This window comes from Hirsutella rhossiliensis (genome assembly GCF_020360975.1).
Source record: "Hirsutella rhossiliensis strain HR02 chromosome Unknown scaffold00008, whole genome shotgun sequence".
NCBI lineage: Eukaryota > Fungi > Ascomycota > Sordariomycetes > Hypocreales > Ophiocordycipitaceae > Hirsutella > Hirsutella rhossiliensis.
Genome location: NW_025408674.1, coordinates 2,828,748 through 2,850,280, shown reverse-complemented (window position 1 = coordinate 2,850,280; position 21,533 = coordinate 2,828,748). Strand labels below are relative to the sequence as shown.

Genomic DNA, 21,533 nt, shown 5'->3' with positions numbered 1-21,533 from the left:
ACAAGTAGTACTTCAATGTTTGGAAGCTCGTCAAGCCACGACACCCACCTCCTCCCAATTCAGGACCACACTCCTCACCTTTCGAGACACCATTGACTCTACGACAAATAAACAAGGTAGCGGACAAATTAGATCTCGTCCTTGAAGACGATAAAAGCCTGGATCCCGACTTTTCTCACGATCTCAGTCGATTTATTCGAGGATCGCTATCTCTGGCGACTGAGCTCGTGCAGACTAAAAGGGACTTGGGACGAACCAAAATGGCGGAGCGGATCCAAAAACAACGTAAGGCTATGAAGAATATACAGTTACAATCAGGAGGAGTATTGTCAGTGGCCCAAGGACGGGAAATGGTGCAACAAAGGGGAGATGATCAGATTGCTAAAGCAAGGAAGGTAGTAGAAGACGCGGAGAAAAAGGCGCATAACGCACGCAAGCGATGGTTTGAGGAAGCAGCAAAAAAGGCACGCCAATGGAGGCTACCGTCGAATTCCCTCCATCGACCCGATCCGAACCGCCGTCGCCCCCCCCCGACGCGAACCCGAACCCGGCTCTTCACTTCGGCCGCCGTCTCCAGACTTGATGCTTCGCGGCGCCCACCGGCAAGGCCTCAGTCGCAGGCCCTGAATACATGATCGACCTATAATCAGGACACACGCGCAAACACGCTGCCTGAGCCGGCCATGCCTCTCATCAACGGCCAGAAGATGGCCTGGTATGTCCTCTGCCGCGAGCGACGCCGCGAGTCGTGAGCTAATCCTCGCGCCGCAGCGAGCCTTGCATTCGCGGCCATCGCTCGACAAAGTGCACCCACGCCAGCGAGCGGCTGATGGTGCCCGTTCGCAAGCCCGGTCGCCCGCTCAGCTCCTGCCCGCACCCTTCGTCGCGCACATGCTCGTGCGCCGCCGTCACCGCCGCCATTCCGAGGAAGCAGAAATGCCACTGCGGCACTTCGCAACCAGCGCCCTCCGACGACACGGCAAGCGCCTCGTCGAGCGCCGACGTGTCCCCGCCGAGCCCCCCTAAGACCACCTTTCGAGTCCAGAAGCAGTCCTCCAAAAGCGCCCCGAGCAGGAAGCAGTCGGTCGACCTCGCTGGCTTGGGGAGGATGGACGCCAGCCAGCTCAACATCCTGCCGGCCTATAATGGCTCCGTGTCTAATGGCGCTCACATGCCACCCATGGCCGACATGTCGCTCTACGGCCTGGGACTCACGCCCGTTGACAGCTCCTTCAGTCCCGAGTCCACCATGTTTCCCATCTTCCCATATCCCATGCAGTCGCCCATGATGACCCCAAGCTCGGCCAAGCCCATGGCCAACGGACACGCCAAGTCTTCCACAAACGGTTCGATATCGGGGAGAACGCCGTCGACACCTGGCGGCTGTTGTGGCGGCGGCGCAAACGGCGCCCAGGTCCGGGCCGCACCCCAGCCAATGTCTTCGCCCTCTGCGGCTGCCAATGGAACCGGCGAAACCAAGGCCAAGGCCTCCTGCTGCTCCGCCAAGACAGATCCCCACGAGCACAGGCCGCTGGCCGACTCTTTGCCGGGCCCCGGAATCGTCCAACAGCCCAACGGTGTCATGATGTCGCCCTTCCAAGCTCCCATGGCCATGCCCAACGGCATGTACCCCTACTTTTCCCAGCCGACAATCTTCAACTATCCGCCGCAGTTTGGCTCCTTCCTGCAACCTCTCCAGCCGGAACAGTGGAAGCAGTTCATGGCCACAATGAGCTTTGCGCAACCCGTGCCTCCCACCGCCTTCGGAATGGCGGGGCCGGGGCCGTATCGTGCATCGAGCGCGGCCAATCTCCCCGGGACGCCGGGCGGCACGTCTTGGACGTCTCACCAGTGCAGCTGCGGGGATTCTTGTCAGTGCGTTGGCTGCGCAGCCCATCCCTACAACGAGGCGACGCAAAACTACGTGCGTTCGGCGTGGAGCACCGTGACGGAGGATGGACAGAAGACACGGGCGGAAGCCAACGGCGCGGCGATCCATGTCAATGGTCACGTCAACAGCAATCACGAACAGCAGACTACAAATGAGGCGACGACACCGGTCACGAGCCATGCGGAAGGCACGGTTTCGCCCCCGGCACCGCAGACGCCATCCGACGGGACGTCCGGCATCAGCGAGGAGCAGACGCTGTCGGCAAACGACTTCTTCTTCGTCAGCTACCCGTTTGGCGAGTCGTGCGCGGGAGACACGGCGAGCTGTCCGTGCGGCGACGACTGCCAGTGCATCGGTTGCGTGATTCACAACAATCCCGGTCCGGACGAGACGCCGGGGGTCTCGACGCCTCTCTGAAAGCGCAGGTCGCACGTTTCTGTCCTGCGGGTGAAGAATATCGACGGTCATGCCGAGTGAGGGCATGAGGGGAAGGTGGCCATGCGCAGAGCGTGGGAGAGGGATTTGGAGGCTCGGAGGCTCGGAAGCCAGGGGTTATAATCCTGACATGTGGACAACCAGCGGCGTCTGAGGGTGAAGGCATTTGTGTTGAGGAGAGCGATACCCCAGATATGGTACGGCGGGGATGCGGACATAGACGCAGTATTTGAAGAGATGCCCGGCCGTGCCATTAACGAGCATGACTTGACGCTACTCATGGCGATGACGCTTTGTGCGTGCTTCTGGCAGGGCTTGAGATGCGGGAGGCTTTACGAAGTAGAGGGTTACACCGTATGACGGTTACACTGCCATGCCGTCTACTGAACAGGCTGTGGTGTGGAAAGGAAGCCGGCCAACGGGGGCAAACTTGGAGCCCGTCTTGGCTCTGTCTGGATGGCCATGGCCTCGTGGGCGTCCGGGAGCGTTCCCCTACGTGAAATGGCGGAACCAGTCTGTGGATGAGCAAGGCTTGTTACAAAGCATGATGTTTGTCGATGGATCGTTGGAAAAGCAGATGATGGAGATGGTCTAGACGCTTCGGATAAGTGGGGGCTGGGAACGTACCCCAAGCCAAAGAATACATCGTACAGACTCCATATTCCATGTGCAGAGGCGCAAGTGTTCTACAACAATGCAACCTCGCTCCGTGCCCTCCAGCGCATGCTCCCTCGGCGAGCGTCTGGCACCATCATGAGCAACAAGGCCAACGCCGTCTGATCCGAGACTATCCGCAGAGCCGTCAGACCAGAAACCCCCCCGCCAAGATGCCCGGTTCCCCAGCGCGCCCCGGCCCCGGCCCTTCGAGGAATGACCGACGCCGCGGCGCCTCTCGCCATGGAGACAGCTACGACGACGAGCGTCCGAGGCTGACGTCTCCATCTCCCGAGCGCAAGCGACGCAGAAGCACTGAGGAGCGAAGGAGGAGCGTGTCGCCGGCCATCGACACTCGGGAGCCCAAGCGGCGGCGCCACGCCTCGCACCCTCGGCGAGAAAAGGGCAAGACTCACACGGTGGCCGACGACGGCGCGGAGAGGAAGCCGCTACCGTACTCGGCACGCCCATTGGTCAAGGCGGATCTGCAGACGCTGGAGCCCCTCTTTGTGCACTATCTCAGTCTACAGAAGCGCAAAGACGCGTGCGACATGGACGAGCGCGAGTTTAGGGGCAGGTGGAAGAGCTTCGTGGGCAAGTGGAACCGCAGCGAGCTGGCCGAGGGTTGGTACGACCCGGAGATGCTTGCGCGAATCTCGGCGTGGGCTGCGGAAGAGCAGGACGAGGAGGCATTGGAAGCGCCGCAGCAAGGCTCATCGGGGAGGTCCAACGATGCCTGGGCCCCCAGCAACGAACAAGGCGGCTCTGCGGCGGGGGGAGATGACGATGACGACGACTATGGCCCGACGCTGCCTCGATCGAACCCCCGACGCCGTATGGGCGCCAAGATACCCTCGCTGCAAGACCTTTCCCTACGAGACGAGCTTATCCAAGAGTCCAAGGAGGCGGAGCGCGAAGCCCTGCGCGACGCGCGCAAGGCCGACCGGGCGCTGCAAAAGCAGCGCCTCGAGGAGCTGGCGCCGCGCGCCGAGCCGGGGACGCGCGAGCGCAAGCTGGAGAAGCGGCGCGAGGCCAACGATTCGATGCGGCAGCTCCGCGAAAAGAGCCCCGGGATGGAGGCGGGCAACGACAAGGAGCTGATGGGCGGTGGCGACTCGGTGGACGAGTACAAGCAGATGAAGGCGACGGAGCGGCGGAGGAAGTCGGAGCGGCAGGTCAAGAAGGAGGAGTTTGAGAGGGCCAAGCGCGAGATGATGGAGGCAAAGCGCTTGGCCTGGCAGCAGAGGGAGGAGGGGACGGTGAGCATGCTTCAGGAACTGGCGAAGCGGCGGTTTGGCTGAGGGATGAGTAGTAACGGACATTGTTCATTTTTTTAAGGCCTTGATAATCGTTTTTGGTCTTCTGTCTCCTCCTTGGATAGGTTGCAGCATGATGCATTGTCGCAAAGGGGACCATTAGGATTCGATATCCGCACAACATTCGCCGGTCCATCGCTGGCGCAACTAAGAAGTCCACTAGACAGGGAAGCACAGCATGGAAATCGGCATCGTCAACACGTTAGGCCTGACGCTGAAGATTTGAGACGTCGCTGGCCACCGATCTTCGTTGGAAAGAGCCATGTCGGGCAGCCTCGATGCAGCAGCGCAAACACATGCAGACAGCGTTCATGGCCGACACGCACGGCCACGTACCAGTATCAACCCGTCTTTGACCCAACAAGGGTGCGGCTTCTTGCTGTTGCCCACCCTCCTGGCTGCAACTCGAGCGGCTAATGGTTGGCTGACAGCTTCTGGGAGAGAGCGTACAGCCCGGCCCCCGTCCATGCAACCATCAGCCCATGATTCTCGGCCGTTGAGGCCACCCACCGTAGACCGCGACCTAACATGTCCCCTGTTGATGGCAGCTCTCCATAAGGGTCGCCCATGGCGAACTTGCGGGATCGAAAACGAAGAAACTCGGACCATCTTTCCCAAGACAACCCTCCAACCAGGAGGTTCAAGTCGACAACTGCCCTTCCCCGAGCGGCTAACTTCCCTTATAATCCTGTGACAGCTTGTATTGCTCACCGCTCGTCCCGTACGAGAGCTCGATCGGAGAAACAACGCACAGTGTCGTTCTGCAAAGCCAGTTGCAGGTCCTGCTCGATTTGCAAGGCATGGTGGTCCAGATCTTCGTCATCTCCGGGGGCTAAGACTCTGCTGCGCTATGGCTGCATACATGGCCGCCGGCTAACAACAAAAAATAAGTGCCCTGAACCGAAATAAGGCAAAGATATCATGGACGCCACTCCGCCCTCATCATTTCCAAGTCGACGGACGCAATCGACCAAGGCGACAAGCGCTGCCAAGAAGCGGAAGATCGTCCGTACATAGCAAAGATTTTGAACAACATATAAACGACTATAACGTATATCGCAAGAACCTGATTATGCGGATGACATTTCAACTCTAGAGCCTGCTAACTTGGCCTATAATTACCGTGAGTTGATGGCTGAAAAAGCATCTCTCCCCATCGCGCTTTCCTCAGTGGGCATCCCAAGGTTATAAACAGAAGGACGCCCAAACCGCATTTAAGATCGATATCGTGACTACTGCTATCCCTATAGTTCGTGGAAACGCCAACATTCCCAACACGCAGAACATTCTATTCACTGCGCTTAAGCCTATTACCACACATGAGGACGCCATGAGGCCGAAGCCAGACTTTCAATGGGGCTCATCTACGGGACATTAGCCAGGACACTAGGAATGACGACGACCTAATATCGGTGGCCATCTCGACGAAACATCTCAGTGTTCCGGTAGCACCAAACTTTCCCTCGAAATTGAAGGGCTATGGAAACACACCTATAGCACAGAGACAGCCATGCTATGATGCAGCCTATAGGGCTCGTGCCATGCACGCCCTGAAAAATTGTAGAGAAGCCGAGCGGAGCCGACATACGACGGATACCCATGAGACCTCCGCTCAAGGAGCTACCGCATTCAGAATGCTAAGGACAGAGCGGAACTGCACCGGAACAATTTCTTTCAGGACGCGAACGCCAGAGCCTCTGAACATGAAACGGTGGCTGCTCAAGTAGATGTGATAGAGACACACGAATATGAGATAGCCACTTTTTACGAGTCTCACCAACCGGTGGTTCCTGCAGACTACATTGCCTTGCATGATGATGATGGTGCACTACAGCAACACATTGCCGATACCGGCAACTACGCCTTCCAAGACAACGGTGAGGCGACTGCTATTCTCCATGAGTCACAGGAGAAGAGTCAAGAATCTCTGGCGTTGGAGCATGATGAACCGGCAATGAGTTTTGCAACGAGCTTCACATCGAGCATCAGCACGACCCGAATCGTTCCAAGCGTTCGAGGCAATGACTTAGCCCACGTTCCACATCCAGTGCATGCCATTCGTCCAAGAGTCGCACACGACCAAGCGCAGCTCGACGGACTGCGGAGTTGTCAAAGTCCGCTCTAGGATCGGCTCAGTCCAGTCCGAGTGAGTTACACTGGGTGGAAACGTACGGGCGCAAGGGGGAGGTGTATTTCAGGCACCCCGAGGGCAACGGAAGCCAAGACGCGGCCGAAGGACTGGACGGAGTGAATCGTAGATGGAACTCAGTTTCCATTGGCAGAACTCGTCAGGGCAGACGTTTTGGGCGACACAGTTACCCAAGGAAGCCAAGAGAGGCGGTCGACACTGGCTGTGGATGGACCAAGATGAAGCGTGTAAACCGTACCCAAGGAGGATGATCAGCCAAGCTCAGCCGTGAAAGGGGATAAGGCTACCCATCGTCAAGTGCTTCTCCGTACTGGTAACAGTGGCATTCTCTTGCTCTACATGCACCGCGGTGTGCGTACGCAGCTTCGCGCGAACATCACTCTCCACAAAAGCATCGCAATAGCCAGTACTCTTGATCCCACCTAGCTTATACTACGATTGAAGGATTGGCGATTTCCATCTTTATATTACGGTGCAATCGATGTATCTGTGGAGCTGGTAAATTACCGCTACACCAGGCAAAATAGGGGCACCCCCATTGGAGGTGTTGCTAACGTGTATTTAAAGCCCTTTTCTGCTTTGACAGTATCGTATCTCTACAACTACATCCAACAAACCGCATCGTCTTCACTCGCCGGGTTGGTTTAGTGCCTTATCGCATCAGAGGGTTACGGTAGAGATGGCTCGATGTACCTATGCCTGATCGGCTATATAGGCTGCCATAGCCAAGAGAGGCAACCCGACTTGGATAGGATTGCTTCCTAGGTGATGTTAGATCTATGGGTATCTAGTTACTTAACAGGTTATATATAGTCTTTCTTACATAAGGAAGGAAAGAAGGGCCTCGGTATGCCTGCATATAAATATATATAGTAAGTAGCTTCTTAGATAAATAAGAGCCTGTCTAACCCTTAACCAAGGTACTGTTCGAGCGATTTCATGTTCTACTAGGCAAGCTGAGAGCCCTGGCCCTGACATTAGTGCTGTTAGGGTAGCTACGAGATATGAGGGCGCCAAGGTCGAATCGGGTAATCCCGCCCCGGTGCAGGTAGCCTCGATCGGGGTTTAAGGCCCTGCCGTGCGGACCACTTTGTGCTAAAACCTTGCAGATTGGCTTGGCTTGGCCGATAACCTTACGGTCTTGAGTTTAACCGTTGTGATTGGGCCTTGACAACCCGACATCTCATCAATAGGCTTCCGGACAACACTTCTTTCTTTTCTCTTGTCGCCCGCGTTTGCTCTCACGTACGTGAAGGCCCGGCGCGGCGTGGCGCACAAGGTCCGTCTTGGGCCGGAGACGGACGGCGCGACAGTCTGCGACAGGCAGCAGCCAGGCCGGCCGAGACGGCAGTACGAGGAGCAGCCTGTTCCCTTATCATCCCGAGGGACAAGTGAAGGGACACCGAGAACGCCATGGACGACTACGGAATGGGGTCCTTGATGGAGGACCCCGAGGGCTACTACCCGCCGTCGCCGCCGCCGACCAAGCAGGTGTACACGATGCGCAGCGGCAAGGCGGTAACGCTGCACCTGGTCGGGCACAGCCCTACCGAGGCGCACCACCTGTGGAACGGGGCCAAGTTCGTGGCCGACTACCTGGAGGAGGAGCCCGCGCGGGTGCGCGGCAAGGCGGTGCTGGAGCTCGGGGCGGCGGCGGGCCTGCCATCGCTGGTGGCGGGCATCCTGGGAGCGCGCAAGGTGGTCATGACTGACTTTCCCGACCCGGAGCTCGTGGAGAACATGCAGAAGAACATTGACGAGTGTGACGGCACGGTCGAGCCACAGGGGCTCATTGGGCGGACCGTGAACGCGGCGGGGTTTGTCTGGGGGGCTGACCCGGTGCCGTTGCTGGCGAGGCTGCCGGTGGATGACGAGGAAGACGGCGGGGAGACGAGGAGCGGCGACAAGGACGAGGACGAATACGAAGACGGCAAGGTAGTAGAAAGAGGAGGAGCAGGGCATCGGGCGGGCTCGAGGGGCAAGTTTGACGTGGTGGTGCTGGCGGACCTGCTCTTCCGGCACTCGGAGCACGGGGCGCTGGTCAAGACGATCAAGGAGACGATGCGGCCGGGGCGGGCCAGCGCGGCGTACGTCTTCTTCACGTCGTACCGGCCGTGGAAGCAGGAGCTCGACATGGGCTTCTTCGACGTGGCGCGGGCGGCGGGGCTCGAGGCGGAGCAGGTGGCGGAGCGCAAGCTGGAGCGGCCGCTGTTTGCGGGGGACCCGGGGGACGTCGAGGTGCAGAAGACGGTGAGGGGGTTTGTGGTGCGGTGGCCGGCGGAGGGCGACGATGGATAGTATGGTCCTGTACAGTACTTGGTGGTGATGGTGGTGATGGTGGTGATGGTGGTGATGCGTGGTGATGATGATGATGTGTGGTGACGACGACGATGGTGGGCTGCACTGGGATGAATGGCACGTTACCTCTGTCGCCGGCATCTACCCCGCATATGCACTCTGGATACGACTTTTTGGCACGTGGTTGACGGAATGATGTGAGGGCATTCGGCATGGCTCGATTTTGATAGCGAGCACTGCAGGGCGCGCTCATGTATCGGCCGTCGTGCGAATATCGGCAAAGGTTGTTGCAACTTGCTGAAAAAAAAAACGAACCACCATGTAATTATTGGGGTCTCGTCAGAGCGGCAGCCGGATCGTCAAACAACAAGGGGAAACAGCACGTTGGGCAACATGAAGAACTGTACTCGGATGCGCTCCAGAGACACGGTACTGCGCCTTGTCTGTTACCGTACTCGTCACTATTTCTCTGGCGAGGCCTACTCGGTCACCACCGGGGGCATGTCATTGGCTAGCCAATTGAACATGAGCCAGCTTGTTTCGTCGCGGCTCCGCCACATGGGTTCCCGTCGGCTACCACTTCACATGGACCGGTTGCTTGGATGCAGCGACTGTCCATGGACTCGCCAACGTGCATAGAAGAGCGGTTCATCCGACATATCAGACACTCCTATATCCAGGGGTGCGGACCTTCCTACAAGAGCGGTGCTTCTCCTCGGCTTCCCGTCGGTCCGTCGAATCTCTTCCCCGCAGAGTGACGCCCAACCTCACCTCATCACCGGCTGGCTGCCTCACTGTTCACCCTCTCGTGACGGGAACATGTGCAACCGAAGAAGCAGGCAGAGAGAATAAACGGCCAGCAGCAACAAACCACCGGAAATCCCGTCCTCAGCCATGCCCGCGCAAAAGACGTCGGCCCGGCTCGCCGACCTCGAGCGCGACGGCTTCGTCGTCATCAAGTCCATCGTCAGCCCCGAGAAGCTCGAGACGCTGCGCGCCGCCAGCCGCGAGGCCGAGGCCCTGGCCCGCGCCGGCGACTGGCCGCACACACGCACCGTCGGCAAGCAGTTCCCCCCCTGGCACCCGGACCCCGAACAGGGCATCTGGGGCGTCCAGCACCTCATGAACCCGGCCCTGCCCGGCAGCGCCGTCTTCACCCACCTGTACTTTTCCGAAGAGGTCCTGTCCATCGTGCGCGAGCTGCTCCAGTGTGACGACGAGCACCTCATCATGGAGCTCTTCAACATGCTCGTCCGCCCGGACCGCGACTTCGAGCTGCGCTGGCACCGCGACGACATCCCCGCCGACGCCTCGGCGGACCAGGAGATGGATCGCCTCGCCCGCCCGGCCTTTCACGCCCAGTATAACTTTGCCCTGTGGCACGACGACTCGCTCGTCCTCGTCCCGGGCTCCCACCGGCGCCCGCGCACCGACACGGAGCGCGCCGCGGGGCCCTTTGAGAAGACGCTGCCGGGCCAGCTCGTCGTCACCCTCGAGCCGGGCGACATTGCCTTTTACAACAACAACATCCTCCACCGCGGCGTCTACGACAGCAAAAAGGACCGCATGACCCTCCACGGCTCCGTCGGCCATGTCGGCGGCAGCCAGCTGCGCGCCCGCAACGTCCTGCAGCACGGCGTTGGCGACTGGGTCGGCGCCGTTGACTTTTCCGGGCTCGGCGAGGCTGAACGGCGCCGCGCAGAGGGCATGCGCGCTCGCCTCGTCAAGATGGGCAGCGAGAGCGGCCATGTCGGATACTCGCTGCAGGGCTGAGCGGGTGGGGAAGTGGTGTATGTATCGTCGTCCAACAATGATCGACTAGTCATGAACTATACATATATGCACACAGCACATCCATCAACCTCTTAAGAGCCTCATTCGGCTCACTCGTCTGATCCTTGTGCATTGCCTCGTTAGGCAGGCCGCAGGACAACCGCTCTGACAGGATGCCGACCGGCCTTTCAGAGCAAACTGAGCTGCCTCGCACGTTCTTGACAGCGATACTAACGCCTCGGTCTGTCATGAACGTCCGCCTTTCTCACCAGCAGTAATACCTATCACTGTAGCGACCTACGCAGCGTTCAATCAGCACCATATGCATTAATAAAATGGATTAATGCAGTACAATCACCTCAATACTTTATAGAGGTTCTTCCGATTTATTTCGATTCTTATGTATCAAATGCTGGCTTACCCTGTGCGCGGTCATCTAGTAACGCATTTTAGCAGCGCCACCAGCAACCGTCACAAGCACACGTCCAACCCGAGCCCTGAATTCAATCTTGACATCTTAGTGGTTACCCTCTGACTGTAAGTGACTCATTAACATAAGACGGGAAGGCGTGATATTTTTTAGCTTCTCTAAATACAACTGAAGCGAACAACATAAGCAGTCAAAGTAGAAGCTTGAGCCATGACTGCCTATGTATATGCCCGTGATCTGTTGGATTTCCAAGCAATTGGGAAGTTGTAAGGCCATTGAAGCCTTGCAAGCTTATGAGATATTATCTAAACCTTCCAAAGCTGCGTGACGCCTCTGCCCCGGCAACATCGCATGAATCTTGCTTTGACCTTCTTTAGCTATGTGGTCCACCTGACAAAAGCCGGTCAATCTTCCATATCCATGCTGTCTGTACCATAATGGCTATCCGCCCATGCCACCAAGGCCAGTGGATAGGACACAATCTCCTTCCGATGGCCTGACACGGTGATGTCAAAACAAACCGTTGATTCGATACGTAGGTAGCATGATTTGGAGGCGCTGGGCAGTTTCTCTTACTCTTCGACACTTGCACTGGCAGGCAATTACTACGATTTCGAGGAGCAGCAGTGCATTACTCCAAATATCCTTTTTAAACATTTTACAATCGGGGACGAAGCGGATGGGCTACGCAGGCTGAACTACTCGCGTCTTATACGCAAAGCCAAAGATATCGTATTTACCAAGGGTAATCATGTTCCAGAAATAGCTCGCACGCCATGGCCCATTGACGCATATCTTGACCGGACGACAGATTATCGCCTTGTTTCAACCATGTCCACAGCCCCCGCATCGGCGATTCCCTGCAGTAGACTGGCACAGAGAGCCAGATGAGCCAGTATCACAGTATTCCTGTACTTGGACTAGGGACACGCCGTGGATGCTGCCATTTCCTGCTCCGTAGGCTTCAGCCCGCGTGCTTCATCTTCCACTCTCTGATCCTCGTTCAACCCGTGAGTTCGAGCCGGGAGCAGGACGGCAAGAAGACGATCACGAAGGGATTTGCCTGGCTTCTAGCGGATAATCGTAACTTTGATTGAGACGGACGGTTGTGTTATGGGTGGAACGGCGGGTTGATCAAACATGTCGAAGAGCATAGTAGAGATGTCGGCCGTATATAGATACATGCACCCTAATTTCGGGATAGAGAATGATAGTTTAGACTGAACGTAGCGGCATTCGCAGATAAAAATATGGCAAAACGGCATATAGGCTACTTACCAGAAATGTGTCAGGGCAGCTCTCCTTCCTATGATCCTTCAAGTGCCTCAAGGCCGCTTTATATTGGTCTTGCGCTATAGCAATCACAAGCGCCACGATATATGGGTCATGTATCGGACTTTTAGGCGTCATTATTTTTAGTTTAAGTCGGTACAAGGCGGCGGCGATAAGTCTGCCCTGTCGTCGCACATTGAGACTTGGTGCCAAGCTTACTTCCTTCTTGTTGGCAAGAATCAAAATCAATGATGATGGCACGATCCATCCCATCAATTGACGCCGCCCTGCCCGTGCCAGCATTTACAGCCTCTTGCATCGAGCACTTGTCATATAGAAACTGGGTCTCGAAGTCGTCTGAAGTGTCGCGCTTCAGGGATGCCCTGACAAGGTGCAGTAGAGCACTTGCTCCATCAACGAGCCAAGCTCTGTTGTCCGTAGTGTCATAGAGTATCACGAACTTCTTAGATATCCATTTGAGCCGCCTGATGTAGTCGTCTCGGCCCCTGAGGTGAACAGGCTTGTCTTTCTTGCCCAGGACGCAGGACAAGCCCACCGTGATGTGCGTGCCGGCCACGATAGAAACCTTGTCAAAAGCACCGCCGGAGTCTGGCTTTGACAACTTGGACCAGCCAATGTCGTAGTTGGCACCTGGAGCACCTATTGGACGCTTTGTCAGGGATTCGCGTTAAGTCATGGAGGCTCAATACGTGCTTACCGGCATAGTTGTCGACATGGACGCTCCAGCCAACGATGTGCCGGCTGGCCTCAAGGTCACTGATGTCGAGCTTCTCGGGGTACTCTTTTCCGAGGCGCACTAAGTTGCCGCGGCGTCCGAGTACGAGATGTAACTGCCATCAGAACTGGAGATGGCGTGCCAAGTCACGACGCCCTGGTGTCGTCGTGGAGGGACCAGAACTGTAGAATACCCTTTGATGAGCATTTTGCCAGCAAACGTGCTAATCTTTCGGGCGTTGACGAGCTTGGCCATGGTGTCGAGAGAAATCTCGATGCCAGTGTCTGAGTCGTGGCGTTCCGGCACAGGGTAGCCTTTAACCAAGACGGTATTGCCAAACAATCTCATCCAGCATCTACCTGCGCCCGTCTCCGCAGGGCTAAGGCCACGTGAGAAGCTTTCGCGAAGCGGACCGAGCTTGTACCTCAATCTCGGGGAGGCTTGTGACAGCTGCTCTGCCTCGCACGAGGGATAGAGGCCCACTACAGTGCCATCGTCGACCGGTGAACAGCTCAAGGCGGTGCTGAGCCATGCTAGACACTCGCCTACCTCGGCGATGAAGTAATCTGTGCCGCGAACCATCACCGTCACAGTTTCTTGATCCTCGTCCAGTTGTACACACCAAGATAGGCTGTCTTGGAAACATAATGAATATGGATCTACATGTTGCCAAGCGCATGGAGTCTATTAGTCCGCAATCTCTACAAGCGATGAGGAAAGGTCGTGTGACTTACGGCTGTGCAAGAACGACATTCCATCCTGGAGAAGTGACTTGTAGACATCAAGAAGCCGGGGTCCGAAGTCAGGCCAGACCGACTGTACATATTGCCGGCACGTCGTGGCCCAGGCATTACGATCATCGCCAGTCAACACCAGAACTCGTTCAAGGGCTTCGTGGGCCGGAATATCGTATCCTTGGGATACGAAGAAATCCTCTATCCAAGGGTGTTGAAACTCGACATGGAACAAGCTTTTGGAAGGAGCTGGTAGGATTCGCTCGTTCAGTTCAAAAGAAGTGTTCAATATCCAGCCAGTCTCTGTCAAGACATCTAAAAAAAACAGGCGGTCAAGTATGCGCTGTCGAATCTCCGCCTGGGAATTTTGTACTCCGGGCACCCGCCACTCGACCTGTCTCTGGACTGACCCAAGCAACCAGGTGAATGCGGGAGATCGCAAAAGGTCGTGAAGATATGCCTGCATGTGGGGGAAATCGTCAAAGTCATTATCCATGCCCGTGGTGTGAACCCACGATAAACGGTCGGCGGTGTCTTGTTCTGAGTCGTACTCCTTGCCCTGCCAAAGTGACATATTGTCCACGTCGGACGTGGTGTTGCCCGCAGTTTCGATGAGAGCCCCATTATTACCTTCTCTCTGCTCGGTCAAGAGGGTCTTCAGCACTGCATTCTCAATTCGGCTGGAAAATTCCTCGTCAACTCAACTGTGGTAGCCCTGTTACATCCAAGGGACTAAATTGGGGACTCACAATCGGCATACGGTCACCGACGCTTCCAGATGGGCCTCTAATAGCCTACTATCCTCCAAAGAATTAACGTAATCGCGTCTGTGGTGAGAGTCCCTGTATGCAAATTCCATCAGAAGACCGGGGAGCGCGGCTGAAAGCTCATGAAGCTGGTTGACGGGAATAGTTCGCGAAAGAACAGCGGCAATCTCCTCAGCAAACACGGAGACGTACAGTGCTAACATGGAGTCTTGGATGGTAGAAACCCTTGAAAGCACTAGCTGGGAGCCTGACAGCTCAGCAGTCCCTACTGAGCCTGCCGCTTCTTCCAACGTCTCTCGCCATGCTTGCTTCTCTTGTTCGCGGTTGCCAGAGGCGTGGTGAGATCCGTAGCCCGAGTCGGGGATGGTCGCGTCGCTCGAAGGGTTTAGAACAGCCGCCGGGCTGGAGAGGGTATGTTCAGCAAAGATCGAAACAGGTTTCGACTCATTGGCGACAGGAAAAACGGCTTTGAAGAAATCATTGAGACCTCTGGCCTGTTGCGTCGTTTTCACGCCATACACCCAAGAGACTTCGCCATATTCATTCTCACTAGCAAAGCATCAGCCCCGGCACCGGAAATAAGCTCGTGGGACCTACTCTCTGGAGCCATGCCCATGTCGTTCGAGAAGATCGAGCCGATAAAACCTTCTCATACAGCCACGTTGAGGGCACCGGAGACTGGGTGGCTCATGGCTCGACTGATGGCGTCTACAAATAGCACACACTTAAGTTTAAAAATAGCTGGCTTAGAGATGGGATAGACGGCTCTGAATACCTTAGGTGCTCGACACGTGCGAAGGTCTAGTGGATTTTCTCGTCAGAAGATATCCGCGGTGTTTCTCGTTTGATGGCCATTCAGCTTTACCTTGCGCGGACTGCAAACCTGGCAGATATTGCACCTTGACCCCAACCTGAACCTCGAATAGCGAACTACGGTTGGTGTCGGCATGGGAGCCTCCGGCTTCGGTGTCATGCCAAGGCCGCTCCCAACATCAGGATTCAAGTCCGAGGGCTCCATTACCTGAGAAGGCGGAGAATTTCGACTTTCAGTAATCCGAGAAGAGGAAGGAGTGGTCGAGACGGACGGATAGTTTATGGTGATATCGACTTCTTTCGAGGCTGGAACACGTTCAAGAGGAGCATGTGTCTTTAGGAAGCTTAGAAGTTGGCAAAAGAGAGGGACGTCGAGAAAGACTTAAAGTACGGAAGCCCAAGCACGCTATCTACAGTAGGAAATATCCGAGAGATCAGCCAGGCGAGCGCCACTTGATCTCGTCTTCAAGTGATAGGCGGGCTAGGCGAAGCAGGTGAGTCTGCTCATGACCGAGCATGACGGCGCGGCGGCCTACATGTGCATACGTGACTTGGTTCCCGGGGCGTGTATCGGGAACTGCATGCAGGCAGCCGCGAGGGATCCGACAGTGCATGATGATTCATGTCGACGTTGGCGATGCTCCGGGAGTGTAACGGAATATACGGAAGCGTCCAAGGTGAAGTCGATGGATTTTGCTCGATAATCCTTGGCCTTGTAAACAGATGGCGGAGAACCCTGACTCCTGAGGCACCGACGACGGACTGCGGGTCCGCAATACGGTCCGCTTTTGCCGCAGTCGCCAGCCGGGGCCGGCCCCACATGCATTTCTCTGAAGGCTCGTGCCGATGACGCGGAGGCTGAAGAATGGCTACGTGTACTGGTCTGGTGTTGACAGCCGACAGGGGCCACAGGGGCACAAAGCTCCATCCATCACGAGCCGGACATGGCTAGATGAAGAGACGATACGAGAAGGGTCATGACTGCCTAATTAGGCAGTTGGAGGCAACACAATGCTGTGCCCGAGGAGTGCTCGAGGAGTGCTCGAGGAGTGCTCGAGGCCAAGGGTGTCATTTGATGGCCTGGGGGTGGTTGGCCCGAGTCTGTAGCGGGACTCAACGGAGAGAGATGATGAAGAATGGGGGAGAGACAAACGAGATAAGACAGGAAAAAGAAACGTTTTAATCCGTGCCTTCCGTCTCCAATGCGGAGTCGACCCCGGATTTTCGACTTTTAACCCCATGGGGGAGGAGGAGAAGCAGCCCTCTTTTGTATTTTTATTTTTCCTCGACCCCACCTTTTCACCGCACCGCACTCAACCACCAGTCCACCACCACCACCACCACCACCAAACCACCACCAACCACCAAAGCCCACCTCGACGTTTCTGTCCCTGTTGTTTGCCTCTTGAATGTCCTCACCCTTTGTCGCCTTGAGCTCCCTGGGCATACGGCGGACGAGACCATCGCCCCGTGAGGGCCCATCACAACCATTGACCGAACAAGGGCATTCTTTGGTTCCGCTGCCCCACGGAGAACAACGGCTCACGATAGCCTCGGCCACTCGCCCGCGCCTTCTCGCCTCTATCCACCGCTCATTGACCCTCGGAATCTTGGTCGGCAAGACCCTCCACTCTGGCTTCGTTACATGGCATCAAAAAGCTGCACGCTGACCCCCCGTCGAGTAAAAATAGAATTGCTCGACAGCACCGCTCGTTCAACCCACCCTCTCACAAGACACGGAGAGGGCAAGAGACACAGAGAGGCTAGAGGAAGAGAGGGTGACAGGGGAACCGGAAAAGACAAGGGCACCCCCTCCCCCCGGGGCCCTGCTGTCTCACTTCTCACCTCCCCGTTTCCCCGACGCCCGCCCGCCTTGGCTGAACCTTGTCCGCCGCCCCTTGGCTCCTGCTTCTCTCCGCTCCTCGGCCGCCATTTGTACGCCCAATCCTGGCCCCCGTGCCTCAACAGGCCGGGCCTTAGCCTCCTAGCCGTCTTCGGGCACAAGCCGCCGCTGCGGTTGCTTCCCGGCTGCCTCCAATCCTACCCCAGCTGCAATCCCCCAGAGTTGCCGGACGGAGGGATTGCTCGCCATTCGCCCTCTCTCTTGGCTGCTTGTCCCCCGCTCTCCCGTCCCTCCCCTCGCCACGCGTCAGACCGGTTGGCTGGCCCATGGGACCCCTCTGTTGGTGACTAGTCCCCGAGGGCTACCGAGTCGGCCCCTCTGCCCTTCTCGTCCCGTCCCGGTCTTCCTCGAGCCAGTTGGCGCCCGGAAGGCTTAGAGGGCCTCGTCGTGGGCTGACAAGCTGCCGTCGTCCGTCTTGCCTGCTGCTGCTGCGCCTCCACCCTCCTACTCCTCGCTCTCGTCCTCCCCATACTGTCAGCTTTGTCCCCCAAGAAGCCAATCCGCCCCTATCCGGCCCGTTGGTGGCATCGACGCACCCCGCAACTCGCTCCTCTTTTCCTCCAACAACTCCAACGTCTTCCAATACTTTGCGCCGAACCCCAACCCCCTCCCTCTGGGCGCCAAGCAGAGGGTGTAGGCAGCAGCCCGGCCCGTCATCTGCTGCGCCCGCCGTCATGCTCCCTGGCCACCGTGCCCTCGAGGGCTTGCCTGCTCGCCCACCCGGCGCCGCCCTGACCAGAGCCGAACCGGGGCAGAGCCGTGACCAGAAGCCCAAGGTACTGCCTTGCAAGTACTGCAACAAGCGCTTCAGGTCAGTGCCGAGCCGCCTCTCTGCCGCTGCCGCCCGCCTGACTCACCGTCCTCTAGACGCGTTGAGCATGTTCAGCGACACGAGAGGACCCACACCAAGGAGAAGCCCTTCTCCTGCGACTGGGACCGCTGTGGCAAGACTTTTGGACGCCGGTAAGTTGCCTGGGCCATGCCTCCCTGTTTGTGCCAGTTCCCACCACTCACGCTTCCCCCTCTTCCCCCTCCTCGACTTACACACATCCAATGCCTTACAGCGAGGTAGTGCATACGCCATCCGCCCCCAGTTCAGCGCCTTGCTCTCGTCCTCAACCCCCTCGTGCCTGTTGACTTGTTCACCATGTGCACCCGGCTGCCTACTCACGTATGTCTCCGAAAGCGATCCATCCATCTCCATTCTTCGTCGCATCTTGCTTCTGTATCACCGCGTTTGGGCCCACAAGATACTTATATGGACATCAGTGATCTTCTCGTCAGGCACGAGAAGCTAGTGCATCTCAATGAGGGCAGCAAAGACAACAGTCGGTCGAGAAAATCCCTCTCCGTCACCTCGTCACATAAACCTTCTCTTTCCGACGACCATGGCAGGGCAAACGCACACCAAGATGTTGCACGGCCTCATGCTCCGCCTCCTCCGCCCCAACCCCCTTTACAACCGCAACAGCAACATCCACAACGGCTTCAAGCACAACAGCAGCACCAACATCAACCGCAACTACAACAGTATCATCATGGCCCCGCGAGCCCCGGCACCGCGTCTTTACACATTCCCCAAGACCTCCGCTGCACGCCTAGGCCGGTCGCCTGCAACCTCGATGTCTTGTCCGATGCGGCGGCGCTGGCCACCGAGGTCAATCCTATGCAGCCAATGGTGAGCGAAATGGCGGACCACCCTGCTCATTCTCAAGACAAAGTCTACGGCGAGCCCATGGAAGGGTACGTCGACAGGCCGCGGGGGGATCAACGGCACGCCCTCTCCTCCGGGTTTGCGCCGCAGCCGCCACAGCCTCTGTACGACGACTATAATCTCTTCTTGGACGACCTGGCCGCGTCGCCGCATCTTATCCCGCCGCACTTTGAGCCGGATGAGCAACTTGCCACGTGGGCTCGCTCGCCTGCCAGGCCTCCGTCTCAGTTCCCCTCTCGCTTCGCATCTGTTGCCCCAGATATTCGTGAACCCGGAGATTCATTGTATCGCCCACACGACGAGTTTTCGCGAGCGCCATCTTTCCGCATTTCCGCCCTCGACCACGGTTCCATCAGGAGCCGGATGGAGGAGTATTCGGCAGTTTTGCCAAGCGACTTCGTCTTTCCCTCTCGCCACACTCTCACTAGGTTTTTCGAGGGCTACGTCACCGGATTCCACGAGCAGCTCCCGTTTCTGCACCTTCCCACGCTTGCGCCGGCAGAGCTTGGCCCAGAACTGCTGCTCGCCATACTGGCCGTCGGTGCTCAATATCGATTCGAGAGCAATCGGGGGTATGCCCTCTGGTATGCGGCCAAGGCCGTGGCAGCGGAGCAGATTCGGAGACGCCACAGCTCAGAAGTGCACGCACTTCTACCGACAGCCGCAGCCTACAGCCCGCACTCGACGCGGCCGTCTCCAAGTACCAGCTACCGGCATTCCTTTGCTTCGGCACAGTCGGAAAGGCCGACGACCCAGGACACGCATCGTGAACCATAGTGAGTCAAGCCCCTTTCTCGCCGTGAAAATAGACGCGCTGCTGACACAACTGTCACGAAAGCTCTCCCAACAACCCCCAAGCTCGACTAGAAACGATCCAAGCAGCCCTGATCCTCTTCGCGGCCGGTCTCTGGGGCGCCAAGACGATACTCCACGACGCCTTGTCTCTACAGAGCACCCTGTCCATGTTGATCCGCCAGGAGGGCTTGCATGTTGAAGCGAGCCAGGCGATGCTTACTGACTGGGACTCGTGGGTGAGGTTGGAGGGGGCCAACAGGACAAAACTCCTCGCGTATTGCTTCTTTAACCTCTGCAGCACCGCGTACGACATGCCTCCCCTGCTCATGACGTCGGAACTGAATCTCTACTTACCCCTGCGCGCCCGACTGTGGCGCGCCGAGACGGCCTGGCAGTGGCAGGAGCTTCGACAGTCGACACCCGTGGCCGAAATCACCGTGCATGATGCCGTCTCGCGACTATTTGACCGAGCCAATCAGGGGCTCCCGGCGCATCTGTCGTCCTTGGGTTACTATATTCTCATTCATACCTTGATCCAGCACGTCTACCTCTTGAAGCAGACGTCGTTTGCGGCCGGCCCGCCTTTTGGTACCCGCCAGATACTGAAGCCCGAGGATGCGGAGGACGTGACGCAGGCACTGCGCGTCTGGCAGACGAGCTTCGAACACCGTCGCCAGTTGAGGGCAGCGGAGACGGGGCATCTCGTGAGCCCGGAATCTCTGAGCAGCGGCTCGCTGACCTTTAACGCCACGGCTCTCTTGCGGCTTGTGTATATTCGACTCTACGCGGACATGGCACCAAAGAGGTCACTGGAGACAAGGGATTCGACGCTGATCGCATCGGCGCTGAGCGCCACGCCTCCGCTGCTTCGGGGCCCAAGACTGCACCGCGCTGTTTTCCAGGCTGTCCATGCGCTGTCCATGCTTGTGAAAGCCGGCGTAAACTACGTGGCGAGGGCCAAGTCAACGGAATGGGGCATCCAGCTATCGCGCAAGTGGCCCCTGGACCCTACGGTCTCTTTCCTTGACCCGGGGCAAAGTGCTGACTGAGCTGGTAGTGTGCAATTTTGAGTGCGCCATGTTGCTCGCCAAGTGGCTTATAGCCCTCTCGGCAATCAGGCCGCCGGATCCGCCGGCGTCTCCGGAAGAAAAGGGCGTGCTGGAGATGGTTCGGCGCTTGCTGGACGAGACGGAGTTTGCGGTTCCCGTCGACCCGTCGCTATTAGGACCGAGCACAGGTTCCGGGCAGATGGATATGGCAACTAGCGACGGGGCCAAGCTGCGGCAGCTGGCGAGCGCGGTGGTGCGGCTCTGGGCGGAGACGTTCAAGGGGACGCATATCTTCGACTTGATCAAGGTCATGGGGGCAAGCTTGGACGGGTACGCAGACTTGGTAGACAGGCCGCCAGACCGGGGCTCAGTGAGCAAGATGGCATCAGAGGCCGGCATGGGATAAGGCGAGCGCGGCGGACGAGAAACGACGAGAGGATTTTGTCCTTGGCTTTTGTCTTTTCTATTGTTTGGAGTTGGGGGGAGCGAGACATGATACCTAACGCGCAGGAGGGCGGGATGGAACGATGAGCCGCCGTCGACTCTTTGGACGGAGCGTGCGATGACGTAAAGGCGTCAAGAGGACATATTCAGCGCACCGTACCGAGGACCTCGGCCGGCCCAATGTGCTAGATGCGCGAGTGTAGGAGGAAGAAACCCAACGATTTACGAGGACGAGCCTGGAAGCACCTATTGACCTCGCAGTAGATGCGTTGTCGAGGTGTGGAGCCGAGGGCTGAAGGCATACTCGAGCCTTGGAGCGAATATGACGAGGCAAAGCTTAACGCCCTAGTAGCCAGACCG

At 57.5% G+C, this 21,533-nt stretch overlaps 6 protein-coding genes across 6 annotated transcripts; 5 read left to right on the top strand and 1 right to left on the bottom strand.

Moving 5' to 3' along the window:
- Window positions 1-683: 683 nt before the first annotated feature.
- On the top strand, window positions 684-2,308 carry HRG_07738 (copper fist DNA binding domain-containing protein; the record flags this gene model as incomplete). The annotated part of the gene is made up of 4 exons (XM_044866209.1): window positions 684-715; window positions 772-1,414; window positions 1,481-2,059; window positions 2,105-2,308. The coding sequence occupies 4 exons, from the start codon at window positions 684-686 to the stop codon at window positions 2,306-2,308; spliced, it is 1,458 nt and encodes a 485-aa protein (XP_044719173.1).
- An 845-nt stretch (window positions 2,309-3,153) lies between these two features.
- On the top strand, window positions 3,154-4,281 carry HRG_07737 (RNA helicase; the record flags this gene model as incomplete). Its single annotated transcript, XM_044866208.1, has 1 exon — window positions 3,154-4,281. One exon carries the CDS (start codon window positions 3,154-3,156, stop codon window positions 4,279-4,281), a length of 1,128 nt encoding a protein of 375 aa, XP_044719172.1.
- Window positions 4,282-7,858: 3,577 nt separating this feature from the next.
- Window positions 7,859-8,743, top strand: HRG_07736 (lysine methyltransferase domain-containing protein; the record flags this gene model as incomplete). The annotated part of the gene is made up of 2 exons (XM_044866207.1): window positions 7,859-8,380; window positions 8,429-8,743. 2 exons carry the CDS (start codon window positions 7,859-7,861, stop codon window positions 8,741-8,743), a joined length of 837 nt encoding a protein of 278 aa, XP_044719171.1.
- An 894-nt stretch (window positions 8,744-9,637) lies between these two features.
- Window positions 9,638-10,516, top strand: HRG_07735 (phytanoyl-CoA dioxygenase (PhyH) domain-containing protein; the record flags this gene model as incomplete). The annotated part of the gene is made up of 1 exon (XM_044866206.1): window positions 9,638-10,516. One exon carries the CDS (start codon window positions 9,638-9,640, stop codon window positions 10,514-10,516), a length of 879 nt encoding a protein of 292 aa, XP_044719170.1.
- A 1,850-nt stretch (window positions 10,517-12,366) lies between these two features.
- Window positions 12,367-13,209, bottom strand: HRG_07734 (uncharacterized protein; the record flags this gene model as incomplete). The annotated part of the gene is made up of 3 exons (XM_044866205.1): window positions 12,367-12,878; window positions 12,937-12,980; window positions 13,037-13,209. 3 exons carry the CDS (start codon window positions 13,207-13,209, stop codon window positions 12,367-12,369), a joined length of 729 nt encoding a protein of 242 aa, XP_044719169.1.
- A 4,636-nt stretch (window positions 13,210-17,845) lies between these two features.
- Window positions 17,846-21,135, top strand: HRG_07733 (fungal specific transcription factor domain-containing protein; the record flags this gene model as incomplete). Its single annotated transcript, XM_044866204.1, has 11 exons — window positions 17,846-17,982; window positions 18,039-18,134; window positions 18,441-18,499; window positions 18,567-18,701; window positions 18,755-18,918; window positions 18,976-19,661; window positions 19,724-19,784; window positions 19,836-20,356; window positions 20,408-20,670; window positions 20,738-20,886; window positions 20,929-21,135. The coding sequence occupies 11 exons, from the start codon at window positions 17,846-17,848 to the stop codon at window positions 21,133-21,135; spliced, it is 2,478 nt and encodes an 825-aa protein (XP_044719168.1).
- Between the last annotated feature and the right edge of the window lie 398 nt (window positions 21,136-21,533).